Raw genomic sequence first — 20,600 nt, 5'->3', positions numbered from 1 at the left:
CTCTCTTACTTTCTGCAGGACTACCTTTTGGACACTGAAACTCTTTTCAGATTAAAGCTCAAACAACATACGTACACATGTTATGTCATGTAATATGCCAGTAGGAACTGTGTTAATGGAAATCAAATAACTACTTGTTAATGTTATGTTTAGTTTAGGTATGAGGTAAAATTTTAGTATAAACCAGATAGGGTTGCTTCATTATGGTTACATTTGATCAAGATGTTATTCTTCATGTTCAAAATTAAATACTTGGATGTCAAGTTTTCTCTTTAGAGAGAAAAGAGAAGGGAAATTATGCAGAAAAATGTTTCCATAACATTTGTTAATTATTACTGCAAAGTCAAAAGCTACACCAATTATTTCCATAACAACATTCCACATTTGTGGGTGTACTGTTTTAAATGGTGGGATCATCACATCACATGAGATTACAATAATAAAAAAAGACAGAACATTTTTAAAAAATTGTTTTCAGATAATTCACAGGTCCTTTTTTATAATTAAGAACAGTAAAAGCTAAGTTTGAGGGATGTGTTTTGCAATAAAGCCAAAATTTAGGGACGTGTGTTCTAAGCTGTTGTCAACTTGTATTGTGCGGGAAACTGTTTAAATGCTGGGTGCGCCTTGCAATTAATAATTAATTTTCTTCGTCACGGGAATTGTTTTTAGTCTCCTCTTCTTAAAATATTATTATAAGACTTTTATTTTTCCATTTTTACATCACAGTAAAATATATATATTTAAGTTATGACTTATATACACATAGTTCTTTTTTTTTTTTTTTTCATTTTTCTTAACGTGCAATGATAAGGCATGCATGAGATATGAGAGAGATATGAAAAAGAAAAAAAAGAGAATGCGTACACAGCATTGCATGAGAAGAGAAGAGAAGAAGAGTAGAAGGTTATTGGTTTATTTGATATGACGGAGATGATTACATGATGGAACATGCATGAACGTTGTCGTCACTGAAGAAGGAGAGAAAGTTGTCTTGGGGAGGATCTGGAAAAGCCTGCACAACGTTTCTGACATATCCAGAGGGTGCTCTTCGATCATATGCTCCTGTGGCATATGGATAGTACACAAGATGCTGTTCCACATATGGCCAAAACTTTGCTCTCACCTTCCCTGTGCTCTTTACCCTCTTCAACACCTTGTTTGGATCCACGTATCCACTCACCACCACCCTGCTCTGCTTTCTGTTCACTTCCACAGATTTCACTCCTACACAACAACAACTGAGATATACGTTAATATGTTGAAACAATAAACTCAACTATCAACAAATTTTGTTACGATAGACTCGACTCTGATACCGTGATGTTAAGAAATGTTAAGAAAAGAATATTAAGTTTAAGTCAATCTTCAATCTTACAAAATCAGCATAAGAGATCTGTATTAACAATTTATGTATTGCAGGAGACAGAATGATGCATATATTTTTATAAGCAACACCTTTTAGTGAAGTGACTGCATTTCGAACTCTTCTTTCGCAACCATCGCAGTCCATTCTGACTTTGATCTCAACAGTCTGAAATTAAAATTTAAAGCAACTCAAGGCATGTGAATAGTAATAATGATGAATTGAGGAGGAGCAAGGTGAAGGAAGAAGAAGTTCTTACCTGCATTGGTTTGTGCTTGGTCCTAGTGGTGGTTACAGTACAAAAGTTGGAGAGGTAATCAAGTGCACCCATTTTGTGATGACTCATTCAGAGCAATGAATAGGGTTTATATATAATAGATTGAGAGGACTAGTTGGAAAAGCAGTATCTTAAGCATTGTATTATATATTATAAACTGTAATTATTAATGGGGACATATGTTCTGAAAAGGTTAGCAACTCTAACGCTGCATTGGTGTTGCCTCTGCCAGTCCCATATTTTATTCATTTTTTCGATTCTTTATATTTATCTTGTCTTTCAGTTTTTGTGCAATGATTATGGTTTGCCTATCCACATTTCACCCTAACAAATTGCTCCAATAATGCCTTTTATTATATGATTTTGTCCACTGTTTCATTAAATTATTTGAATAGTTCAATATCTTGGTACCAGCTTATTAACATTAAGGTTTTGTAAATGTTAGCTCGTGAGTTAGTCTCTTCTGTGAAACATTAATTATGAATATTGCAAGTAGGTTTAAACTAATGAGAAGTTAAAACACAGTAAAAATGTAAACAAGCTATTGTTTCTCCTATTTTTATTTTCTTTCCTCAACCAAACCATGATATAATGCTTCATTCATGTATTTTTGTGTTTATATTAACTATAGTAGATGGCCGAATATGGGCATTATTGTAGTTCGAAAGAGATAAGAATGGTTGTAAGATTGAAATATATAAATAAAAGAGCGGCGCTACGGCGTGAGGAAGGAAGAAAATGATTTAATACTTTCCGCAACAATAATATTGATTAATGATTATGGATTCAATCCCAAAGTAAAGAGCACAATGATTTACTCAATATGTTATTGCTTGTTGCCTACCGAAAGTTTAAAGTTGCTCTTCTTTAGACCCACATCAAACAGATAGAAAGAGATAGAAGAATAACTGTAATGCGCATGATTCAAACACTTTGTTGAGTGAAGGAGATGAATGAGTGTGACCTTAATTGCAACACTAAACTACTGCACTCACATTTTGTATAGTTTAGATCGGTTTAAGTGAGAGAAAAAAATCTTGTGCACTGTGCCAACTTTTCTTATGCAATCAGTTATTCGGCAATGAGCTTGTAATTTCAGTAAGATCACTCCAGTAATTTACCTAGCTCAAACAAGTATCTGTTAATCTATGGTGGTAAACCAATGTAATACATAAATAAAGAAGTAGAATGAATGCATGTTTGAGAGGCACTTCAGTAGAAAATTGCACAGCTTGATACAATATAAAATCAGTCCAGAAATAAAAATTTAAATCATTTTAAAACAAAATCGATTTCCTAAACAGCTAAAAAAATAATTTAAAATATGCCTTGTTCATAATTTCTTCAGCTTCTGCCCACGCAGCCCATTCCAGAAGGCAGCTGCATTTACTGCCTTTTTTCCAGGAAGCTGAAGTTCCAATACCTGAGAGTTACAGTGTCACTGATTCAGAAAGGTATATTTGACATGCAAGAATTTTGGGCTTGCATACCTATACTAAATTTGTGTACAAAAGGTGTTCTTATTTATAGATTGAACAGCAAGTGCTTCCTTAATGCTTGGCCTCGTGATATAAAAGAAAAACACTTGTTAACTGTATCTCAGAAAGCAAGTAATTACAAACTCGAAGATCTTGTATTTTCAAGTGCGAATGCTCTTTCAATAGAAAAGTGAGGATATACAATTCTTCATTCGATATTATTTGTTTCCATTCTACTTTTGAAAATGTAAGATTTATATTAAAAAACTGTTAAAAAACACAACTGTCATTAAGAGGGCAAGAATTACAATCATAAAATCCAATTCCTATTGGATGAGACAAACATGTAATCATTGAAAGGACAAAAGCCTCTTGAATGCGTGACAGGAATTTCAATTTTCATAGTTGACATTAATTTCATACATAATACATTTGATGTTGATTCCAAGATGCAAGACAGTCAGAGAATTTCAAAGAGTACTTGGACAAAAGGAGAACAAGAGCGGCGGGAATTTCCCATTTTTTATGTAAACTCGTGCATGAAATATATTAAATAGAAATTTTCAGAAAAAGATAATTATTAAGCAGCAGCTTCAGCAAAAGGGATATACAGTAACAAATTTCAAAAGGTAACTGGTTTCCACCCATCATCACCTACCTAGGTGGTGCAAACATGATATAAAAACGTACCTCAATTGTGGTACCCCTTCCACATGGAAACACCAACGCACCCTCAACAAATGCAACATCATCTGCTTCATTGAACTGCACACTTTCATGACTGCTAAGTCGTGTGGTTATAATTTTAATATCCAAAGTTTTCTGCTCACCATTTTTCTCAATCACTAACACTCTTGCTCGAGTCCCTGGCCACCCTGAAAAGGCACGAACCTAAAATTGTTTTATGTCACAACTTGTGCCCTTCGGATAAGATCATGAAGTTTACCTTATTGTGTAGAACATATGCTTCTTCATCAAAGGATAGCCATGATTCATCTGAAGTTATCTGCATAAAGTAGAAAAAAAAATGACTAACTCCTTATAAGAAAGATATTTTTCGAAATGTGTATACCCGAGTATTTTCTTATTCTTATGAATAACGGGATGTTTACTGCATTGAACAGAAAGGCGCGTAATACAAACCATAACCATTGAATCTTTGACATTCACAGGTTTTCTAACTGAACTACAGCTAACTGCTAAATGAAATCATGTGAACACAAATAGCATGAAACCCTATTTCTGAACACAGGAGCTCTGGAAGTATTGGAAAATTAGAGACAGGAGAAAAAGAAAAAACATAAAAATTTGTAACTGATGCAACACCAAGGAAGACTATTTCTCAGGGATATACTTCTTATAGACTAGTAGCTTCTTGGGTTGAGTGAAGGTTCACATATTGCATTTTGTAAGGAAAGTGAGGAACTTAGCTACTTACACTGCACGTTAGAATCTATACAAGTGGAAATTTGCAGATGTAGACCTCTTGAGTGACAGCTCTTTTACCTAACATGTGTTATGAACTAATGAATCCAGAAACAGTAAGCCACTTAATTTTTGCATTGTGAAGCTTTTCTTTATTATTTGCAACATCAGAATGAGTCCCCGAATCTTAGCATGAATTTACTTACAAATTGTTCCTTTGGATTCACTAGATGAGTCTTTCCACCTTTGAGAATTATCATGTATGGGTTTTGTTAGGAATATATGGGGGATTAAAATGAAGGCAATATGTATTGTATGGTGTAAAGAGGAATATACAATACCCATATCTTCTAATGTCTTCTTTCTACCCCTTGAATTTATTGTCGATAATGTTGTGCTTGTGGCCTCTCATTCGCACTCTTTTGAATATTATTTAAAGGAAATTTATGTTACTGACTTCAAAAGAGAATCAACAACCTTGTTGCATTTTTTAACCATTAATTTGTTCGCAGAAATACAATAAATTTTTAAGAGTATATGCAATATCAACTTTCAACACTCTAGATAGTATTTTGGACCCAAAATTTGGAGGACCTGATATATACCGAACAAATATTAATGGAATTGTTATTTTCTATTCAGCTTCCCGGTAACAAAATCAAGGCTCACATACCTTAGGAGCCAATGTAGCCTTAGAGTCATCTTGAGGTTGCGCCTTTAATCTTGCTGATCCATCAAGTATAGAAGGAAGTTCCCTAATCAAAAGTTCAGATCCTGTTTGTCAAACAAAGGTAGGAACTCAATCAGTGGAGAACACTATCAAAATGCCCAAATAAGAATATCTTAAGTACAGAGATCACCCAGAGAAAGGTACACAGAACAACAAAAATGGAAGAATCATACCTTTATGAAAGAGGATCTCAAGCAAATCAGGTGCCTACACAGAAATCTAAAGTTTTGTCAGAAGCAGGGAGAAAAAGAATACCTGCCTTGTAAGTTTCACCAAACAAATTGACAGCTATGGTTAGAGGCAATCCAGAATGCTAAACCAATAAAAATTCCAGAAGATTTTACCGTATATTCTAATATCGAACCTGATATACTATTAATAAAATTAAGGGAGATTGTAACCCTTGATATAATATGCACCAGTTTTACACATCCAAACCAGAAGTGGAAACATTTCAAACTAGGTTACAAACGAAGGATAAATATTATATGTAAAAACACTGAACTTCTTTGATATATAAATCAAAGGGCTGATGATGCATTTCCATTCCACTCACACCAATTGTAGCAGAGACGGACAAACAGAAAGCATACCTTTATTTGATCATCAACTTGCATTGTTTCAGTAGCAATGATGGGTCCAGCATCCAGAGCACGAACGGTGAATGCTAATGACACTCCAGTTTCTTTAACACCATCCTAGTGTACAAATCAATACAAACCACCAGCAAAATAAGTTAAGGAAATAGAAGCATTGAGAATCTAGGGATTGACAAAAGAAATGGGGGAACCTGCAATGCCCTTTGAACAGGAGCAGCACCACGATACAATGGCAGCAGGCTAGGGTGAATGTTGACTGTTCCTGAGATATTTGCAAATGGAAAGGTTTCACAGAGGTCTAATTTTTTTATAGATTTAGCAACATCATGGCTGGCATTAGAGGAGGAGGTGACAAACCCAATGGAGGAATATCTAGAAACTTGGTAGGTAATATATTGCCATAGGCAGCTGTAATGCACAAGTGAGGTTGCAAAGCTTTTAAATTTGACAAGAAATCATCCTGGAGAAATTGAATTGGATGAGAAAGAAGAAAATTTAGAAGAAAAAAAAAACGCAATAAAGAGAATAGGACAGAAAAGTTAGGTACATCTCCAGCTTTAAGGGGAGTGAAAATGAGATCGGGGGAGAAGCCTCTGTCAAGAGCATGAGTGGCCAAGGGAGAGAGGGAGAGCTTCTTGCCCCTGTCCCTTCTAGCAGGTGGCTGAGTCACGATGGCCGCAACCTGATGAATTGCATATTGCATACACAGTGTAAATAAACATGGAATGAACGTGGAATTACAAGAAAATGGCGTGTGTATGGATGAGAAACCTCGAATGAAGAATGTGGAGAAGCAGAAGCGTTGAGAAGCGTGTCAAGGACTATGGCGGAGACCTGAAAAGCAGAGAATGAAGTGAAACAGAAAAAAGTGAAGGAGGAAGGTAGCATGAGTTCTCAGAGAGATACCTGAGGTGCCCCCAACAAGACAAGGGGCTTCTTGGTGGCGGTGGGAGCAGAAGAGAAAGGGAGGGAAGGAGAGACACTCTGCAAACAGCACAACCGTCGAATCATGGTGGCTGCGGTTGTGGTTGTGGTTGTGGCTGTGGAGGGCAAAGAACCACACCACCTATAGCTATGCATTTGCACTTCCCTTTCTTCTCTCTCTGTCTCATATCACAATTATACATAATTTTTTTAAATCAATTCAACATATCAAAAATTAAAAATTTTAAAGGTAAAAGTAAATTTTTAATGGTTTACACAAGAAAAAAGAAAACAAATAGTTATTCAGGTAAATATTAATTTTGAGAAAGAACAGAATTGAAAAAAAAAAAAAAAAACCCTCTCTCCCCTTTTTCTTATCCATCTCTCTCACTCCTTGGTTTGCATAGCAGGGTAACATAGCATAACAGAAATGAGACTCAGAGAGACCTCATTTTAAGAAGATGGAAGAAGCATGTTATGGAGAAGGGTGAATAGAAACGAAGGAGAAAGAGAAATAGCGTACCTCCGAACTGGGAAGCGTGGAAGCGACAAACGAGGCGGTCGTGGTTGAGGTGGGAAGTGTTGGGTTTGATGGAAATGGGGGTTCTGTCGGTAAAATGGGAGGGCGAGGAGGAGCACCGAATTCCGGCGAGCTACGGCTGACGGTGGAAGTGGAGTTGGGGAGCGACGCCCACCGGTGAAGATGGTTGCTTGCGGTGCAGACGAAGGAGAGGACGGTTCACTGACAGAGAAACAGCCATTCCTGTTTTTCTTCTTCCCAAGTATAATTAAAAAAATTGAAATGGTGAAAAAAAAAATTTAAAAAAAGATTAATTTTCTGATAAATTTTATACAAATTATTAAACTATAGAAACTAAATAATTAATATACTTTTATCAGTAGTAAATTTATGAATTTGTTTGTTTAATTTGTATTTATTATTATAAATAATATATATATATATATATATATATATATATATATATTTTAAATTTCAATTTAGTTATTCCGATGCCTAAAGAAATTATAATAATTCAAAATTTAAATACATATCCAATATTAACTTCAATCATTTATTTAAATTATAACTTAAATTTTCATTTTTCACTACCAAATAATTTTCTCACCGTTAAAAATTCTTTACAGTGTTATAAATTTTAAATCACAAAGTTTCGTCTTAAAAATTATATTTTTCAACAATGCTATATATTTAGAAAATAAATAATTGTAACATATAATTTCATTACCAATTTTGTCTAACTTAATTTAATATAGTATTCCATATATTACGCAGCTAACTTAATAAGTTTATTAAAGTTATTATAATACTTAACAAGTTTGTGAAATATTACTAATTTTAATTAATATATGACTTTTTTAATTTGTAAAAGTTGTAATCCTTTTTTTATTTTATTTTAAATACTCCTTTCTTATTTTACTTGACGAAAATTAAAGATATTGATTCAATTTTAAAATACTACACTTAAAAAATATATACATCTTAAAAAAATAAATTATAACAAACAAATATATTATAAATCCGTATGTGGAGATTTTCAACCTATTGACAAGGCTCAAAGTAGCAAGAAATGATGAAGAAGAATATATGGTCTTTGGCAATTCAATTTTGTTTTAATATTCAAGAAATCATTACTCCATGAACCAAAAAGGTCTAAAAGAAGTGGAATTCTATCAAGATTAACCTTAAGAAACCAAACATGTCCTAAGTATTATTTGAAATATTTAAAGCTGTTTAAAAGATTAACTATCTGTTCTTATCTTAACTAGAGAAGTTTGCTTAAAATTAAAAGACTTGAGAAAAATCTTCAAGTACAATAAAATACATCAAGAAAAAGGTGGAACTCTATCATCAGTTTTTTTACTTTTTTTACAGAGTCACGCATTATTCCAAAATTGGAGGTGGCTTCTTTCAGTTAGTATAATTAAAAGTTGTGTTTATCATTGATAATTAAAGTTAAACTTATTATAGTCATGGTGGAACTTGCATATGAAACTTATTTTCTGTTTATTTCACTTCAATGTATTTTGTATTCAGTCATTATACCACAACTAATAGACATATGGAGCAATCAAATTTGGAAATAATGTATGACCAACCATTAACCCTAATTTCCAATTAGATCAATTAATCATCCTTTATGCGCTTTGTCATTTATTTGAATTAGGTTTTCAACGAGAAAACTAATTTGAGAAAAATATTTTTATTTCATGATTGGGAACTAAATTAAGAAAAGAATTATGAGCATAAGGAAAACTAAAATATAACCCTAAGCATTCATTCACTTCCACTGTCACTTGAGTACTTCTCATGCACAAGCACAATTAAACAAGCCCTTCAAATTTACATAGCCTGGACAATATAAGAATTTCTGAAATTAGTAACCATCACTACTACTTTGTGAATGGAACAAGGTTTAATTTGATTCATCTTTTGTAAAAAAGACTGGACTCATTGCACCACAGAAACTGGTATGTCTTTTTGTTCCTTACAGAAAGAAATGTCGACTTTATAAACCAGATATAATGGCGACTGCTTTGAGAAGGAAGAGATGAAGCAAAATTTAGATGAGATGAGGACAAGACAACCTAGAGAAAATACAACTCCTAAAAAGACAAATTGTTTCTGGGTGAAACAAATGGTATTCCCCAGTTCTTCATGGCCATCTTACTTTACTTCGAGAGTGATTTTTCTTTGACAATCAAACACCTAAATTTGAGTCCAGAATGGTTTCAGTAGAATTAACGTGGTTCCTTTCATATCCACCGTGATATCAGACATGTACTACGTAATACATTACCAATAGAAGGAACTAATTTTAGTAACTCAGAATTGTTTGCTTAGTACTGGATGCTGAATCTAAATTACTTAGTTTTGGTAAGTATTAGCAATGTCACAATTTTTTCTCAAATTGCAATACAAAACCATTCATCTTCAGGACTAATTAAATTGAATATTTAACATGTTCATCACTCCCCTAAGTCACAAGGTATAAAATGAAGTACATAATGTCGAAATACAGAAATTTTGATCAAATATAAAGGGTAAAGGGAACTAACTCATCATAAGGAGTACATACATTAGTCCGAAAAGGGATTATGCAGGGTTCGCTTCCACGATGGATTCACTTGGTGAGCCTTTTACAGTGATGGTTATATGACAAGTGCGCTTTTGAATTGGATGAGCACGCCCTCGAGCCACAGGTTTTACCCTTTTCATTGTTCTTCCTTCATTAACCTCTGCTTTACTGATAACCAAACTTCCCTTGCTTAAACCCAGGTTATTGCTAGCATTTGCTCCAGCAGAAAACACTATCTTCAGAATGGCTTCACACGCTCGATAAGGCATGAGTTCTAATATCATAAGTGTTTCATCGTATTTTCGTCCACGAATCTGATCGATCACTCTTCGAGCTTTATTAGCAGACATACGAATATTTCGCCCAACAGCGTAAGCTTCCACCAATTTGCTGCTCTCCTGTCCTGCACCAGCATTAAATTTAAATATCGGTTACATCTTTTCCCAATTCCTTCTAAGCTGCATATCTCTCACCAGATTAAGATCTACACATGATGGAACATTGGAGATACAACTTCACCCGTAAAATGTAAAAAGCTAAATACTTGACAGCCTAAAATTTCTGATGTAAGCCTCTTGGTTGTGTGAGAATGAGACTCAGAAAAACCTCATACTCTTCAGTCAGTCACTCATGTCTTCTTTGCATTTCACATACAAACATATAAGGAAGAATTTTCACCCTTTGATTGAAGGAAATGTACATGAACTAATAGTGGTATGCAATATATATATTCACAACACAACACTGATTACTGACTAAAACCATGTTGACAAATACACATTCATAATTGTGAAATTGGGAATTCACAATACAATAGAATACTGATTACTGGATTTTACCCCTGGAAACAAGATGAATGAAGGACAAATAATGTGAAGAAAAAGACCCTGCCGACAGTAATATCTAGATGCAGGATATATTGTGAGAAGAAGGCACAATAGAATGCAATAGATAAAATTGGGGCTAATATTTGATGTAGAAGAAGCGGAAACACGAAAATTGAGAGTTGCGAGGTTGAAATGAGAAGAAGATGGAAGAAGCATGTTATGGAGAAGGGTGAATAGAAATGAAGGAGAAAGAGAAATAGCGTACCTCCGAACTGGGAAGCGTTGAAGCGACAAACGAGGGGGTCGTGGTTGAGGTGGGAAGTGTTGGGTTTGATGGAAATGAGGGTTTTGTCGGTAAAATGGGAGGCCGAGGAGGAGCACCGAATTCCGGCGAGCTTGGGCTGACGGTGGAAGTGGAGTTGGGGAGCGACGCCCACCGGTAAAGATGGTTGCTTGTGGTGAAGACGAAGGAGAGGACGGTTCACTGACAGAGAAACAGCCATTTCTGTTATGCTATGCTACCCCTGCTCTGCAAACCAAGGAGTGAGAGAGATGGATAAGATAAAGGGGAGAGAGGGGTTTTTTTTTCTTCAATTCGGTTCTTTTTCAAAATTAATATTTACCTGAATAACTATTTGTTTTCTTTTTTTCTTCTGTAAACCATTACAAATTTACTTTTACCTTCAAAATTTTTAATTTTCAATATGTTGAATTGATTAAAAAAATATTATGTATAATTGTGATATGAGACAGAGAGAGAAGAAAGGGAAGTGCAAATGCATAGCTATAGGTGGTGTGGTTCTTTGCCCTCCACGGCCACATCCACAACCGCAACCACCATGATTCGACTCCACGGTTGTGCTGTTTGCAGAGTGTCTCTCCTTCCCTCCCGCACCTCAGGTATCTCTCTGAGAACTCATGCTACCTTCCTCCTTCTTCACTTTTTTCTGTTTCATTTCATTCTCTGCTTTTCAGGTCTCCGCCATAGTCCTTGACATGCTTCTCAATGCTTCTGCTTCTCCACATTCTTTGTTCGAGGTTCTCATCATATACACACGCCATTTTCTTGTAATTCCACGTTCATTCCATGTTTATTTACACTGTCTATGCAATATGCAATTCATTAGGTTGCATTGAGCTCTGTTATTATTCTGATATTAATTTGTTCCGATGCAGGTTTGGGGAGAACTGATGAGGATTGGGTGATGAGGATTGGGTTATTATTCTGATATTCATCAGGTTGCATTAACCATAGCTGTCAATTTGTTTTCATTTTCTCCCTGCTTCTGACAAAACTTTAGATTTCTGTGTAGGCACCTGATTTGCTTGAGCTCCTCTTTCATAAAGGTATGATTCTTCCATTTTTGTTGTTCTGTGTACCTTTCTCTGGGTGATCTCTGTACTTAAGATATTCTTATTTAGGCATTTTGATAGTGTTCTCCACTGATTGAGTTCCTACCTTGTATAGATTCCAACGTGCAGTGTAAGCAGCTAAGTTCCTCACTTTCCTTACAAAATGCAATATGTGAACCTTCACTCAACCCAAGAAGCCAGTATTCTATATTGTGTTTTTTTTTATCCTTTTTTTTTATTTATACACGTGATTTTTGTTTTTGTTTAAATCCATTTGATTATCAAATACATGGAGCTTGTTCAGGACTGATGCCTCCTCTGCCTTCAATGTGTTTATATACAGCTAGCAATTTTACTTGTCACACACTGTCTTGCTTTTTCCCTTTATATTCAAAGATGTTCAATATGTTGATAACAGTGTTCTCGTTGGTGTTATGAAGCAGAACTAAAGCGTGAAGAGAGAGAGCGGCATCCTTTTAACCAGAGGGAGAAGCGCATCCTTTATCCTGTGAGTAAGCAGGCATTTTTTATGTTCACATGTAAAGTGATTGATTTTTCACCAGTTTTTCTAACCTTTACAGATGTGAAAAATTGTTAGCTCTAGGCAGCTATGAATGTTACATACTTCCATAATGTTAAGGATATTGTTGTTATAATGCAACCAATACTTACTAATACATATATGACATTCCTAGTCATATATCCTGGGTGTATAACACATGTGAAAAAATGATTATGAGCTAATACATTTGAGATTCAGATCCGGTGCTTTAGAGGTTTGGGTTATCCTACAATCTCTAATTTAGAAAGAATGATATAGTTCTTCTGTATTACAATAATGAGGCCATTGGATCTATAAATACATGAACCTGCTGGTTATTTTAGGAAATATAGAGACCTAATTCTAAGGAAACAAATGCAGGTAATTATGGGATTGAGTCTGAATACATAATCCTAGTATTGATAGCAAGATACTATTGTAATGAAGAATAAATTTATAGCAAGGATAAAATAAAAAAAACTTCCTAAAATGCATAATATGTATCATGGTTTTGACATACAACAATCCGAAATCCCTTTCAAATTACAAGATCCTATCAACCCTTTTTCTTATTTGTAGGCAACTTCCCCAAATGACTACCTCTAATAATCAGTCTCGTCACAGATAGTGTTTATATAGATTTTTCTTTTAGTGTATGTTAAGGTTTAGGGTTTCCCGTGTCATATTTTAGTACTTCAACTTGGCTTTGAATCACCCTGGTTATGGAGCTCGAAATTTGATTTAATATTTTCTTTTGATGACTTACAATTTAGAAAAAAATGAATTTGGAATTTTTCGAACCCTGTATGTCTTTTGCAGGTGGAAATTATTGATGTACCTGCCGATACAAAGGACAAAGATGAGATTCTTGAGAGTGAGTTCTTTGACACTAGTCAGGCATTTCTGAGTCTCTGCCAGGGAAATCATTATCAGTATGATACTCTAAGACGGGCCAAGCATTCCTCTATGATGGTTCTCTATCATCTTCATAATCCAACTGCTCCTGCATTTGTTACTACATGTAACATTTGTCGTCTTGACATAGAAACAGGCCAAGGTTGGCGTTGTGAAGTGTGCTCTGAATATGATGTGTGCAATGCTTGCTATCAAAAGGATGGTGGCACGGATCATCCTCATAAATTGACAAATCATCCATCAATGGCAGATCGTGATGCTCTCAGAACAAGGAAGCTAGGCAACTACGAGTATTACAGGTTTGAATGAGATTATATTTGACCCTATCCTTGTCATTTTAATGATCATGTTTATAAGTTGGTTATATTGCATTTCAAATAAGGAAATCATGCATCTAGTGAAATTTGAGTGTGAAGAGGAATGTGAGAATTATGAATTTTTCTTGAATTTTATGCATATGTAGAACATACATGTTGTTGGAGTGTTTATTTGGTTACTATCAATGATATCAGTATGTTAAACTTTTTCTGATTATTATCAATGAATTGGCAATTTATTTTTCGGGAGGAGAGGGGAGGTTTACAAAATACGTTGTTATTTACACGGGATAATACTTTAATTGCATACTATTGAATTCTTTATGGTTGTGCACCAATTCACCATGCTCAGTGACGATGTTGCTCTTCTCTTCATAAGGTCTGATGTGAATGGATTTCATAAGGTCAGAGATTTAAAAGAACACTTGAGGAGGTTGCTGTAATGGAGATGATGAGGCAGAGAGCTGCAGAAGTTGCAAACAATTCTGGATCACCATTTTTTATACATGTGGTTTTTCCCACTTTGATAAAATTCTATAATTTGTAATAATTAATATTGTAAAATTATGTACCTCATAAAAGGAAACGCTTTTAATATATATTTTGGTAAAAAAAAATATGAAATATACTGTAAATGCAAGATTAGACCAATGTGATGAACTAAAAAAAGAAAAAAAAAATCATCTCTTGTACTGTGGTGAATGTGGTGAATAATGTTTATTTCTATTGACATCTCTAGTTTTACGAGACAACCAACTACTACTTAATTAAAAATTAGGTTTAATCAAGTTGGAATTACATGTTTAATGGAGTTATTGATATTTTAGTGTATGGTTTTCTTTTCAGACCTGAACCTGATATGAATGTTTACGATGGTTCTTCTTGTTTAAACTAAAAAGAAAAAGGAATTACAACTTTTACAAATTAAAAAAGTCATATATTAATTAAAATTAGTAATATTTCACAAACTTGTTAAGTATTATAATAACTTTAATAAACTTATTAAGTTAGCTGCGTAATATATGGAATACTATATTAAATTAAGTTAGACAAAATTGGTAATGAAATGATACGTTACAATTATTTATTTTCTAAATATATAGCATTGTTGAAAAATATAATTTTTATGATGAAACTTTGTGATTTAAAATTTATAACACTGTAAAGAATTTTTAACGGTGAGAAAATTATTTGGTAATAAAAAATGAAAATTTAAGTTATAATTTAAATAAATGATTTAAATTAATATTGGAAATATGTATTTCATTTTTTGAATTATTACAATTTCTTTAGGCATTGGAATAACTAAATTGAAATTATATATATATATATATATATATATATATATATATATATATATAATATTATTTATAATAATAAATACAAATTAAACAAACAAATTCATAAATTTACTACTAATAAAAATATATTAATTATTTAGTTTCTATAGTTTAATAATTTGTATAAAATTTACCAGAAAATTACTTTTTTTAAAATAATTTTTTTCACCATTTCAATTTTTTTTAATTATACTTAGGAAGAAGAAAAAAAAAATTGGAACTTTGGTACCTTGGAAAAACATTCCACCTTTCCATTGTTAATCATGGATTTTACAGAGAGTTGGTGTGTAAGAGGAAAGTGTTGAAAAGCCCTAGCTAGCATTTCATCAACTGAGCTTCACTTTCTCTTTCGCTATGGCCTTCTATGGAGCCGCAAAACGTGTTTGTGTTTTCATAAGCCGGAATCGTTCATATTCTTCTTCTTCATCGGAAAACGTGAATCTAATAAAGCAATTGCGAGAGAGAACAAGCGCTCCGATCAAGGACGTTAAAGCCGCTCTGGTGGATTCCAATTGGGACATCGACGCTGCTCAGAAGGAACTCAGAAAAAGGGGAAAAGTTTTGGCTTCCAAAAAATCTTCTCGAATCGCCTCCGAAGGTTTGCTCGCCCTCGCCCAAACCCCCGCCAAAGTCGCTCTCATCGAACTCAACTGCGAGACTGATTTTGTCGCCCGAAACGACATTTTCCGACACTTGGTTTGATTCTTCATATTCATCATATTTCAATTACCAATCTTTTTCACACATTTCCTCACTCACTCTCTTCTTAAATCTTCAGGCATTGTGTTTGGCAAAGCAAGCGTTGTCGCTCGATAGCTCTTCTTCTGCCTTTCATGTCGGACCTCAATCTTTGGATGTACGTTAATGAACGCTCTTAATGTTGTTGCAATGAACCTCTTTTATATAAATGAACTGAGTTTCCTCGTTTCCTAAAATCCTCTCGAGTTACGATGTTGTCACAGTGTGTGTTTATTGACATCATTGCTTGTATTTGCCAGGACACGACGTTGAATCTTGAGCATCCGAAGATCAGCGGAGAAACGACCGTTCAAAATGCAATCACTGAAGTGGCTGCCATGATGGGGGAGAATGTCAGGCTTAGAAGAGGTTATGTCTTGCCTACTTCATCCAACGGTTTTATATCTACGTATCTTCATACCAGTCCCCAACCGGGTAAAAAATTCATTCCACTTCTTGTTTTTGTTCTTTTTACTTTTTGCTCTGCACTTACCAATCTTTTGCCACTCTTGCATTGCATGTGAAATGTCGGGGCAGTGTATGTATTTACACGCTTGAAGTTGTTGGAATGAGATCAGTATCATTTTGTTTTACTATATGTTGTTACCTTGCGGTACCTAGAAACTGGACCCAATAAGGATCCTGACTCTCTCCTGTTTGTTTGATTAGGTTTGGGTCGCATTGCTGGAATTTTGTCCCTTGAAGTAGATGATGGTAAAACACAAGTGGAAGCTCTACAGCGTGTTGGATCAGAATTGGCCATGCATGTTGTGGCAGCAAAGCCATTATTTTTAACAAAGGAACTCGTGCCTTCAGATGCTTTGGAAAATGAGCGGGAAATTCTTAAATCTCAGGTATATGTTGATTTCTTTTGGATTCAAGCTCAGGCCTGTGCTGAATTCATGAATCGTAGTTAATATGGAATTGCTAGGCTTCTGTTTGTTTTGGTCTTTGAGAATTACTTCAAAATCTGTCATTTATTTCAGTACAATCTAAAGTAATGAATTTAGATGAATTTTCCTTCTGTTAGTAACAATAGAAAAACTGAGTAAAAACTGCTGTATTACTTCATTGATAACTTACATCACAAAGCAAAGTACATGTAGAACCATAAAGAGGCAAACAAACTTCACCAGCAAAAATAGCAAGTTGTCACAACATAAAATTGAGTTAACACCCTCTCAGATATTGTATCAATCGTTCTGTGCTACTTTAATTTTCTTGTTTCCTTAATTGACGTGTATTTTCCCATCTGGGGGATAGGTTTGAAAGTTGGTGATGCTTGCATAGATGCAGCAGACCAGAGGGTCTTTCTAAGGACTGTTTAAGATGGTGTTGTAGGTTTAATCTGGCTTGTACATAATAGTTTTTAACTATATTTCAATTGGCGAGGTATGGTTCAATAGAGAAAATGGACATTTGAACTAGTTTCTTTATGAACTGTGGCCAGTTACACCTGTACAAGAATGATAACCTTCTTGTGCCTGGATGAATAAGAGTTTAGGGTTGGCCTAGTTAGAGCAATTCAACTCTTTCTCTAGTAATTAAAATTCAGAATTGGAAGAAAACTTTGTTGAGCAGTTGGAATCCGCTCAATATTTTTTTCATTTCTTGATTCATATACTTCATATGCTAAAGTTCCACTTTCTTTATCAATATTTAAAAACCAAACGAAATTTTTTAACTCTTACTATGGTTTAATTATTTCAGGCAGAATCCTCTGGTAAGTCTCAGATGGCCGTAGAGAAAATGGTTGAAGGACGACTACGCAAGTATTTTGAGGATGTTGTATTTATGGACCAAAAGTTCATTATGAATGACACTATGAATGTGAAGGTATGTGATGTTTTTGTGAATTGAAATGGATTCATTTGTGATTTATGTCAGGGTGGAAATTATGATGGCTATAGCCATATGGTGGTTGTCAGTCTGAGTGCTTGTTGTGGTGTTTACAATTCTTGGTAAGGTTCTGGTGGCAGCAAATGCATTCATTATTCGGTACCATGGTTGATGTGAGGGATTAATAAATTTGTTAACAGCCCCTGCATCAAGTTGTAGATCGCCTTAATTTGTGAATTTGGTGAACAGTGACAATTATGATGTCTTAACTATTGAAAAAGGCAAAAGAGAGGTGCACTTGAGGGTTAGAGTTGGGTTGTCTTTCTTGGAAATGGCTGATTAATTATCACATTATTGGAATCCTACTTCGTTTTATGGTTGAAACTTTTTTTTTTTTTAATATGAACTTGTAGCCCGCATGCCCCAATAATCAAAATCATCTCTATATAGTGATGTCTCCTTCACTTCTGAGTTTATGATATTAAATAGGAAATGAGATACCTATATTTGCTGCTGGGAAGCTGAGAATTTCTTCCAAGCAAATATGCAATATAGAACTGTGGGTAGTCATTCAAAGTTTCAAACTCGTGGTTCACCTCAGTATGTTTCCGGATACTAATCAGAAAATGAATGTGTTTTGTTGTTTGCAGTGCCATTAAGCTTCTAGACTGTGCCTTTGACTAGCGTTATAAATATATTTAGTGGAATTACAAAGTGCATACTCTTTAGATGTGTATTTGCTATTTATGTGTGTGAAATGCTGCGTACCTTTTGTGAAGCATCCATCTTAGACCAATTTGTTTGTTTGGTAATTGATTTTCTAGTATCTCTCATTCTTCTTTGCAGGCGGTGCTGGATAATCTATCCAAGGAGGTGGGTTCATCTGTGAGGGTTGTGAACTTTCTGAGAATGGAAGTTGGGGAAGGAATTGCAGGGTAAAACCAGTACATTTTTGGATAGTCTTTTCCTATCTTATTCTAGATTCCAATTGTGTACCATTGAAACGAAAATCATTGCAATTGTCCTTATATTTAAGGGTTTAACCAAAGTATTGTAGTTTAGTTAGTGGCGTATTACTGTAGACATTATGTTTTGCTTGTTTTCACCATGCTGTAATTACAGGATTTGGGATTAAAGTGCATAAATAAACTTATATTATTACTTTGATATGTCTCTAGTAATGTGTCATTTTTAGCTAATTAAAAGTGTTAAATTTCTCCATTTTATATGATAATGTGTACAACCTAAAGTATTTTTTACCTCACCTACCTAAAATGATTATGTTATGTCTTCATACCTAGAAACTTCAGAATCAGTCAAGTTCCTTTTCGGCTTTGCAGCGTTGTATTCCTGACTGACCCATCCAATGCTCTCAAACAATTGAGAATAAAGTCGTTGATTAAACTCCCATTATGCTTTTCATGTCTGAGAGTTTATTTGAATTTACTTTTTTGATTGAATTAACAATTTTTTCTGGCCATCTACATTTTTCAGGCAAGAAACAGATGATGCATCTGAGACTGTCGCCCAAGTTGCGTAAGTTTAAGGAGTTTCTGTCTATTCGGGGAGGGAACCCTCTGAGAGCTCTGCTTTGTTTTTAAGGCTTTTGCTCTCTAGCCGATTATATTCAAACATGTATGTTCCGATATTGATCAAGCGACGAGGTACATGATTCGGTTGAAAATTTTACTCGGTAGTGGAAATCATAAATGATTTCTGTTAGACTGTATTACTTTAGTTGAACACATTAGCGTGGCTCTCAAAATAATAGTTATTGTTATATATCTTGAGTTCATAGTTTCTCGATTTTATTTTTTCAGAGCTAGCAAATAAATTGATACTTTGGAATAACGGAACAATTGTGGAACAGCAGACATGTTTGTGTTTGCTTATTATGTATTTTCAATTTTAGTCCCCTTTAAGTGATTTAAATATAGTGTGAATCCCATTTTCAAAGCTAGTTTTGCGCATTAATACGCTGCACTTTGAACGTTCTATATATTATGTTTAACTATTTGTAGTGTACATTTGGACGCACGTTTCGTGGCCTTGGTTTTCAATCATTAAGAGAGTAACCCAACTAAACATTTGGCTAATGTAGAATATGGGTTGTTTCTTCACGCATCTCCGTGACTTTTGTGATACTCCTATGATCTAAACACAAGTACAGAGTCTCTCATTTTTTTTTTTGTATTACTCTTTGGAAGTGTTAAATGAAATATTTGAGTAGTATGATCGGAAGAATTTTGAGTTCACTGATATTGCAAATAGTACTGTACTCCTTTAAACAAAAGTATGGTAAATTTCCGAACTCTGTTGTCGTTTTTCATGTATTGATTTATAATCAGTTGAAAATTGATGCTTTGAACCATTTTTCTGGTTTATAAAGACGCAATGGATGAGGAAAGTTCTTACTGTGTGTAGATTGTGATCTTGCAAGTCGTTTTTTACATTGTCTTATATTATAATAGAGAGGATGTGACAATTGGAAAATGTGGAAGCGCAACTGCTATTGCTTCCACCCAACATTAACTCTTTGGGAATCAACTCAAGCACAAACTAAGCATAATAATTTAATACTTAAGAGGGAAGCATGAGATTTTCCATCATCACACACACAAACCTAGGAGAAAAATAATGCAAAAAGAATGAAGCCAATTAGTTTATCGTAGGAAACATGTGTAGGTAATCATGAATACAAGTTCATAGAGGTATGAGATGTCATCCAACAGTCTATGGGATGGAGAAACATGTCCAATTATTAATTAAAAAACAACGTAGAAGCTAGCATCAAGCTTCCTATTCATTGCAATCAAGACATAATTCTTTTCAT

At 34.3% G+C, this 20,600-nt stretch overlaps 4 protein-coding genes and 1 long non-coding RNA gene across 11 annotated transcripts; 2 read left to right on the top strand and 3 right to left on the bottom strand.

The window, feature by feature from the left end:
• Nucleotides 1-893: 893 nt before the first annotated feature.
• On the bottom strand, nucleotides 894-1,766 carry LOC114180399 (heavy metal-associated isoprenylated plant protein 21-like). The gene is made up of 3 exons (XM_028066711.1): nucleotides 1,626-1,766; nucleotides 1,459-1,534; nucleotides 894-1,227 (listed from the first exon to the last, which is right to left on the bottom strand). The coding sequence occupies exons 1-3, from the start codon at nucleotides 1,710-1,712 to the stop codon at nucleotides 938-940; spliced, it is 453 nt and encodes a 150-aa protein (XP_027922512.1). The 5' UTR covers nucleotides 1,713-1,766; the 3' UTR covers nucleotides 894-937.
• Nucleotides 1,767-2,823: 1,057 nt separating this feature from the next.
• On the bottom strand, nucleotides 2,824-7,551 carry LOC114180398 (methionyl-tRNA formyltransferase). Its single transcript, XM_028066710.1, has 12 exons — nucleotides 7,323-7,551; nucleotides 6,782-6,978; nucleotides 6,647-6,709; nucleotides 6,423-6,557; nucleotides 6,233-6,335; nucleotides 6,067-6,137; nucleotides 5,870-5,974; nucleotides 5,450-5,483; nucleotides 5,220-5,320; nucleotides 4,068-4,127; nucleotides 3,812-4,012; nucleotides 2,824-3,066 (listed from the first exon to the last, which is right to left on the bottom strand). Exons 2-12 carry the CDS (start codon nucleotides 6,953-6,955, stop codon nucleotides 2,977-2,979), a joined length of 1,137 nt encoding a protein of 378 aa, XP_027922511.1. The 5' UTR covers nucleotides 6,956-6,978; nucleotides 7,323-7,551; the 3' UTR covers nucleotides 2,824-2,976.
• Nucleotides 7,552-9,702: 2,151 nt separating this feature from the next.
• LOC114181042 (50S ribosomal protein L22, chloroplastic-like) lies at nucleotides 9,703-11,303 on the bottom strand. The gene is made up of 2 exons (XM_028067361.1): nucleotides 10,990-11,303; nucleotides 9,703-10,300 (listed from the first exon to the last, which is right to left on the bottom strand). The coding sequence occupies exons 1-2, from the start codon at nucleotides 11,225-11,227 to the stop codon at nucleotides 9,915-9,917; spliced, it is 624 nt and encodes a 207-aa protein (XP_027923162.1). The 5' UTR covers nucleotides 11,228-11,303; the 3' UTR covers nucleotides 9,703-9,914.
• Nucleotides 11,304-11,476: 173 nt separating this feature from the next.
• LOC114181592 lies at nucleotides 11,477-14,467 on the top strand. Of its 7 annotated transcripts, XR_003603863.1 has the most exons (8): nucleotides 11,477-11,624; nucleotides 11,700-11,792; nucleotides 11,901-11,963; nucleotides 12,026-12,071; nucleotides 12,193-12,207; nucleotides 12,521-12,585; nucleotides 13,438-13,832; nucleotides 14,230-14,467. It is a non-coding gene; the product is annotated as an uncharacterized LOC114181592 (long non-coding RNA). The 7 variants fall into 7 exon arrangements; XR_003603862.1 differs by having other exon boundaries at nucleotides 11,700-11,762; nucleotides 12,038-12,071; nucleotides 12,193-12,585; XR_003603861.1 differs by lacking the exon at nucleotides 12,193-12,207 and having other exon boundaries at nucleotides 11,700-11,762.
• Nucleotides 14,468-15,426: 959 nt separating this feature from the next.
• On the top strand, nucleotides 15,427-19,710 carry LOC114182747 (elongation factor Ts, mitochondrial). Its single transcript, XM_028069679.1, has 7 exons — nucleotides 15,427-15,886; nucleotides 15,969-16,046; nucleotides 16,189-16,363; nucleotides 16,598-16,782; nucleotides 17,639-17,764; nucleotides 18,614-18,702; nucleotides 19,262-19,710. Exons 1-7 carry the CDS (start codon nucleotides 15,545-15,547, stop codon nucleotides 19,305-19,307), a joined length of 1,041 nt encoding a protein of 346 aa, XP_027925480.1. The 5' UTR covers nucleotides 15,427-15,544; the 3' UTR covers nucleotides 19,308-19,710.
• Nucleotides 19,711-20,600: the final 890 nt, after the last annotated feature.

The sequence above is a fragment of the Vigna unguiculata genome, chromosome 4 (assembly GCF_004118075.2).
Source record: "Vigna unguiculata cultivar IT97K-499-35 chromosome 4, ASM411807v1, whole genome shotgun sequence".
NCBI lineage: Eukaryota > Viridiplantae > Streptophyta > Magnoliopsida > Fabales > Fabaceae > Vigna > Vigna unguiculata.
This window is presented reverse-complemented; position numbering and strand designations above follow the sequence as displayed.

Excerpts from the sequence above, each read along its gene's own strand:
- LOC114180398 (XM_028066710.1), bottom strand. The coding sequence starts at position 6,955 with ATGCATAGCTATAGGTGGTGTGGTTCTTTGCCCTCCACAGCCACAACC. Across the intron at positions 6,558-6,646 it reads CTCCACATTCTTCATTCGAG|GTTGCGGCCATCGTGACTCA; the intron begins GTTTCTCATCCA and ends GCAATTCATCAG. Across the intron at positions 5,975-6,066 it reads CTGTTCAAAGGGCATTGCAG|GATGGTGTTAAAGAAACTGG; the intron begins GTTCCCCCATTT and ends TTTGTACACTAG.
- LOC114182747 (XM_028069679.1), top strand. The coding sequence starts at position 15,545 with ATGGCCTTCTATGGAGCCGCAAAACGTGTTTGTGTTTTCATAAGCCGG. Across the intron at positions 15,887-15,968 it reads ACGACATTTTCCGACACTTG|GCATTGTGTTTGGCAAAGCA; the intron begins GTTTGATTCTTC and ends TTAAATCTTCAG. Across the intron at positions 17,765-18,613 it reads ATGACACTATGAATGTGAAG|GCGGTGCTGGATAATCTATC; the intron begins GTATGTGATGTT and ends TCTTCTTTGCAG.
- LOC114181042 (XM_028067361.1), bottom strand. The coding sequence starts at position 11,227 with ATGGCTGTTTCTCTGTCAGTGAACCGTCCTCTCCTTCGTCTTCACCAC. Across the intron at positions 10,301-10,989 it reads CAACGCTTCCCAGTTCGGAG|GACAGGAGAGCAGCAAATTG; the intron begins GTACGCTATTTC and ends ATGCTGGTGCAG.
- LOC114180399 (XM_028066711.1), bottom strand. The coding sequence starts at position 1,712 with ATGAGTCATCACAAAATGGGTGCACTTGATTACCTCTCCAACTTTTGT. Across the intron at positions 1,535-1,625 it reads CCAAGCACAAACCAATGCAG|ACTGTTGAGATCAAAGTCAG; the intron begins GTAAGAACTTCT and ends TTTTAATTTCAG. Across the intron at positions 1,228-1,458 it reads TGCAGTCACTTCACTAAAAG|GAGTGAAATCTGTGGAAGTG; the intron begins GTGTTGCTTATA and ends GTTGTTGTGTAG.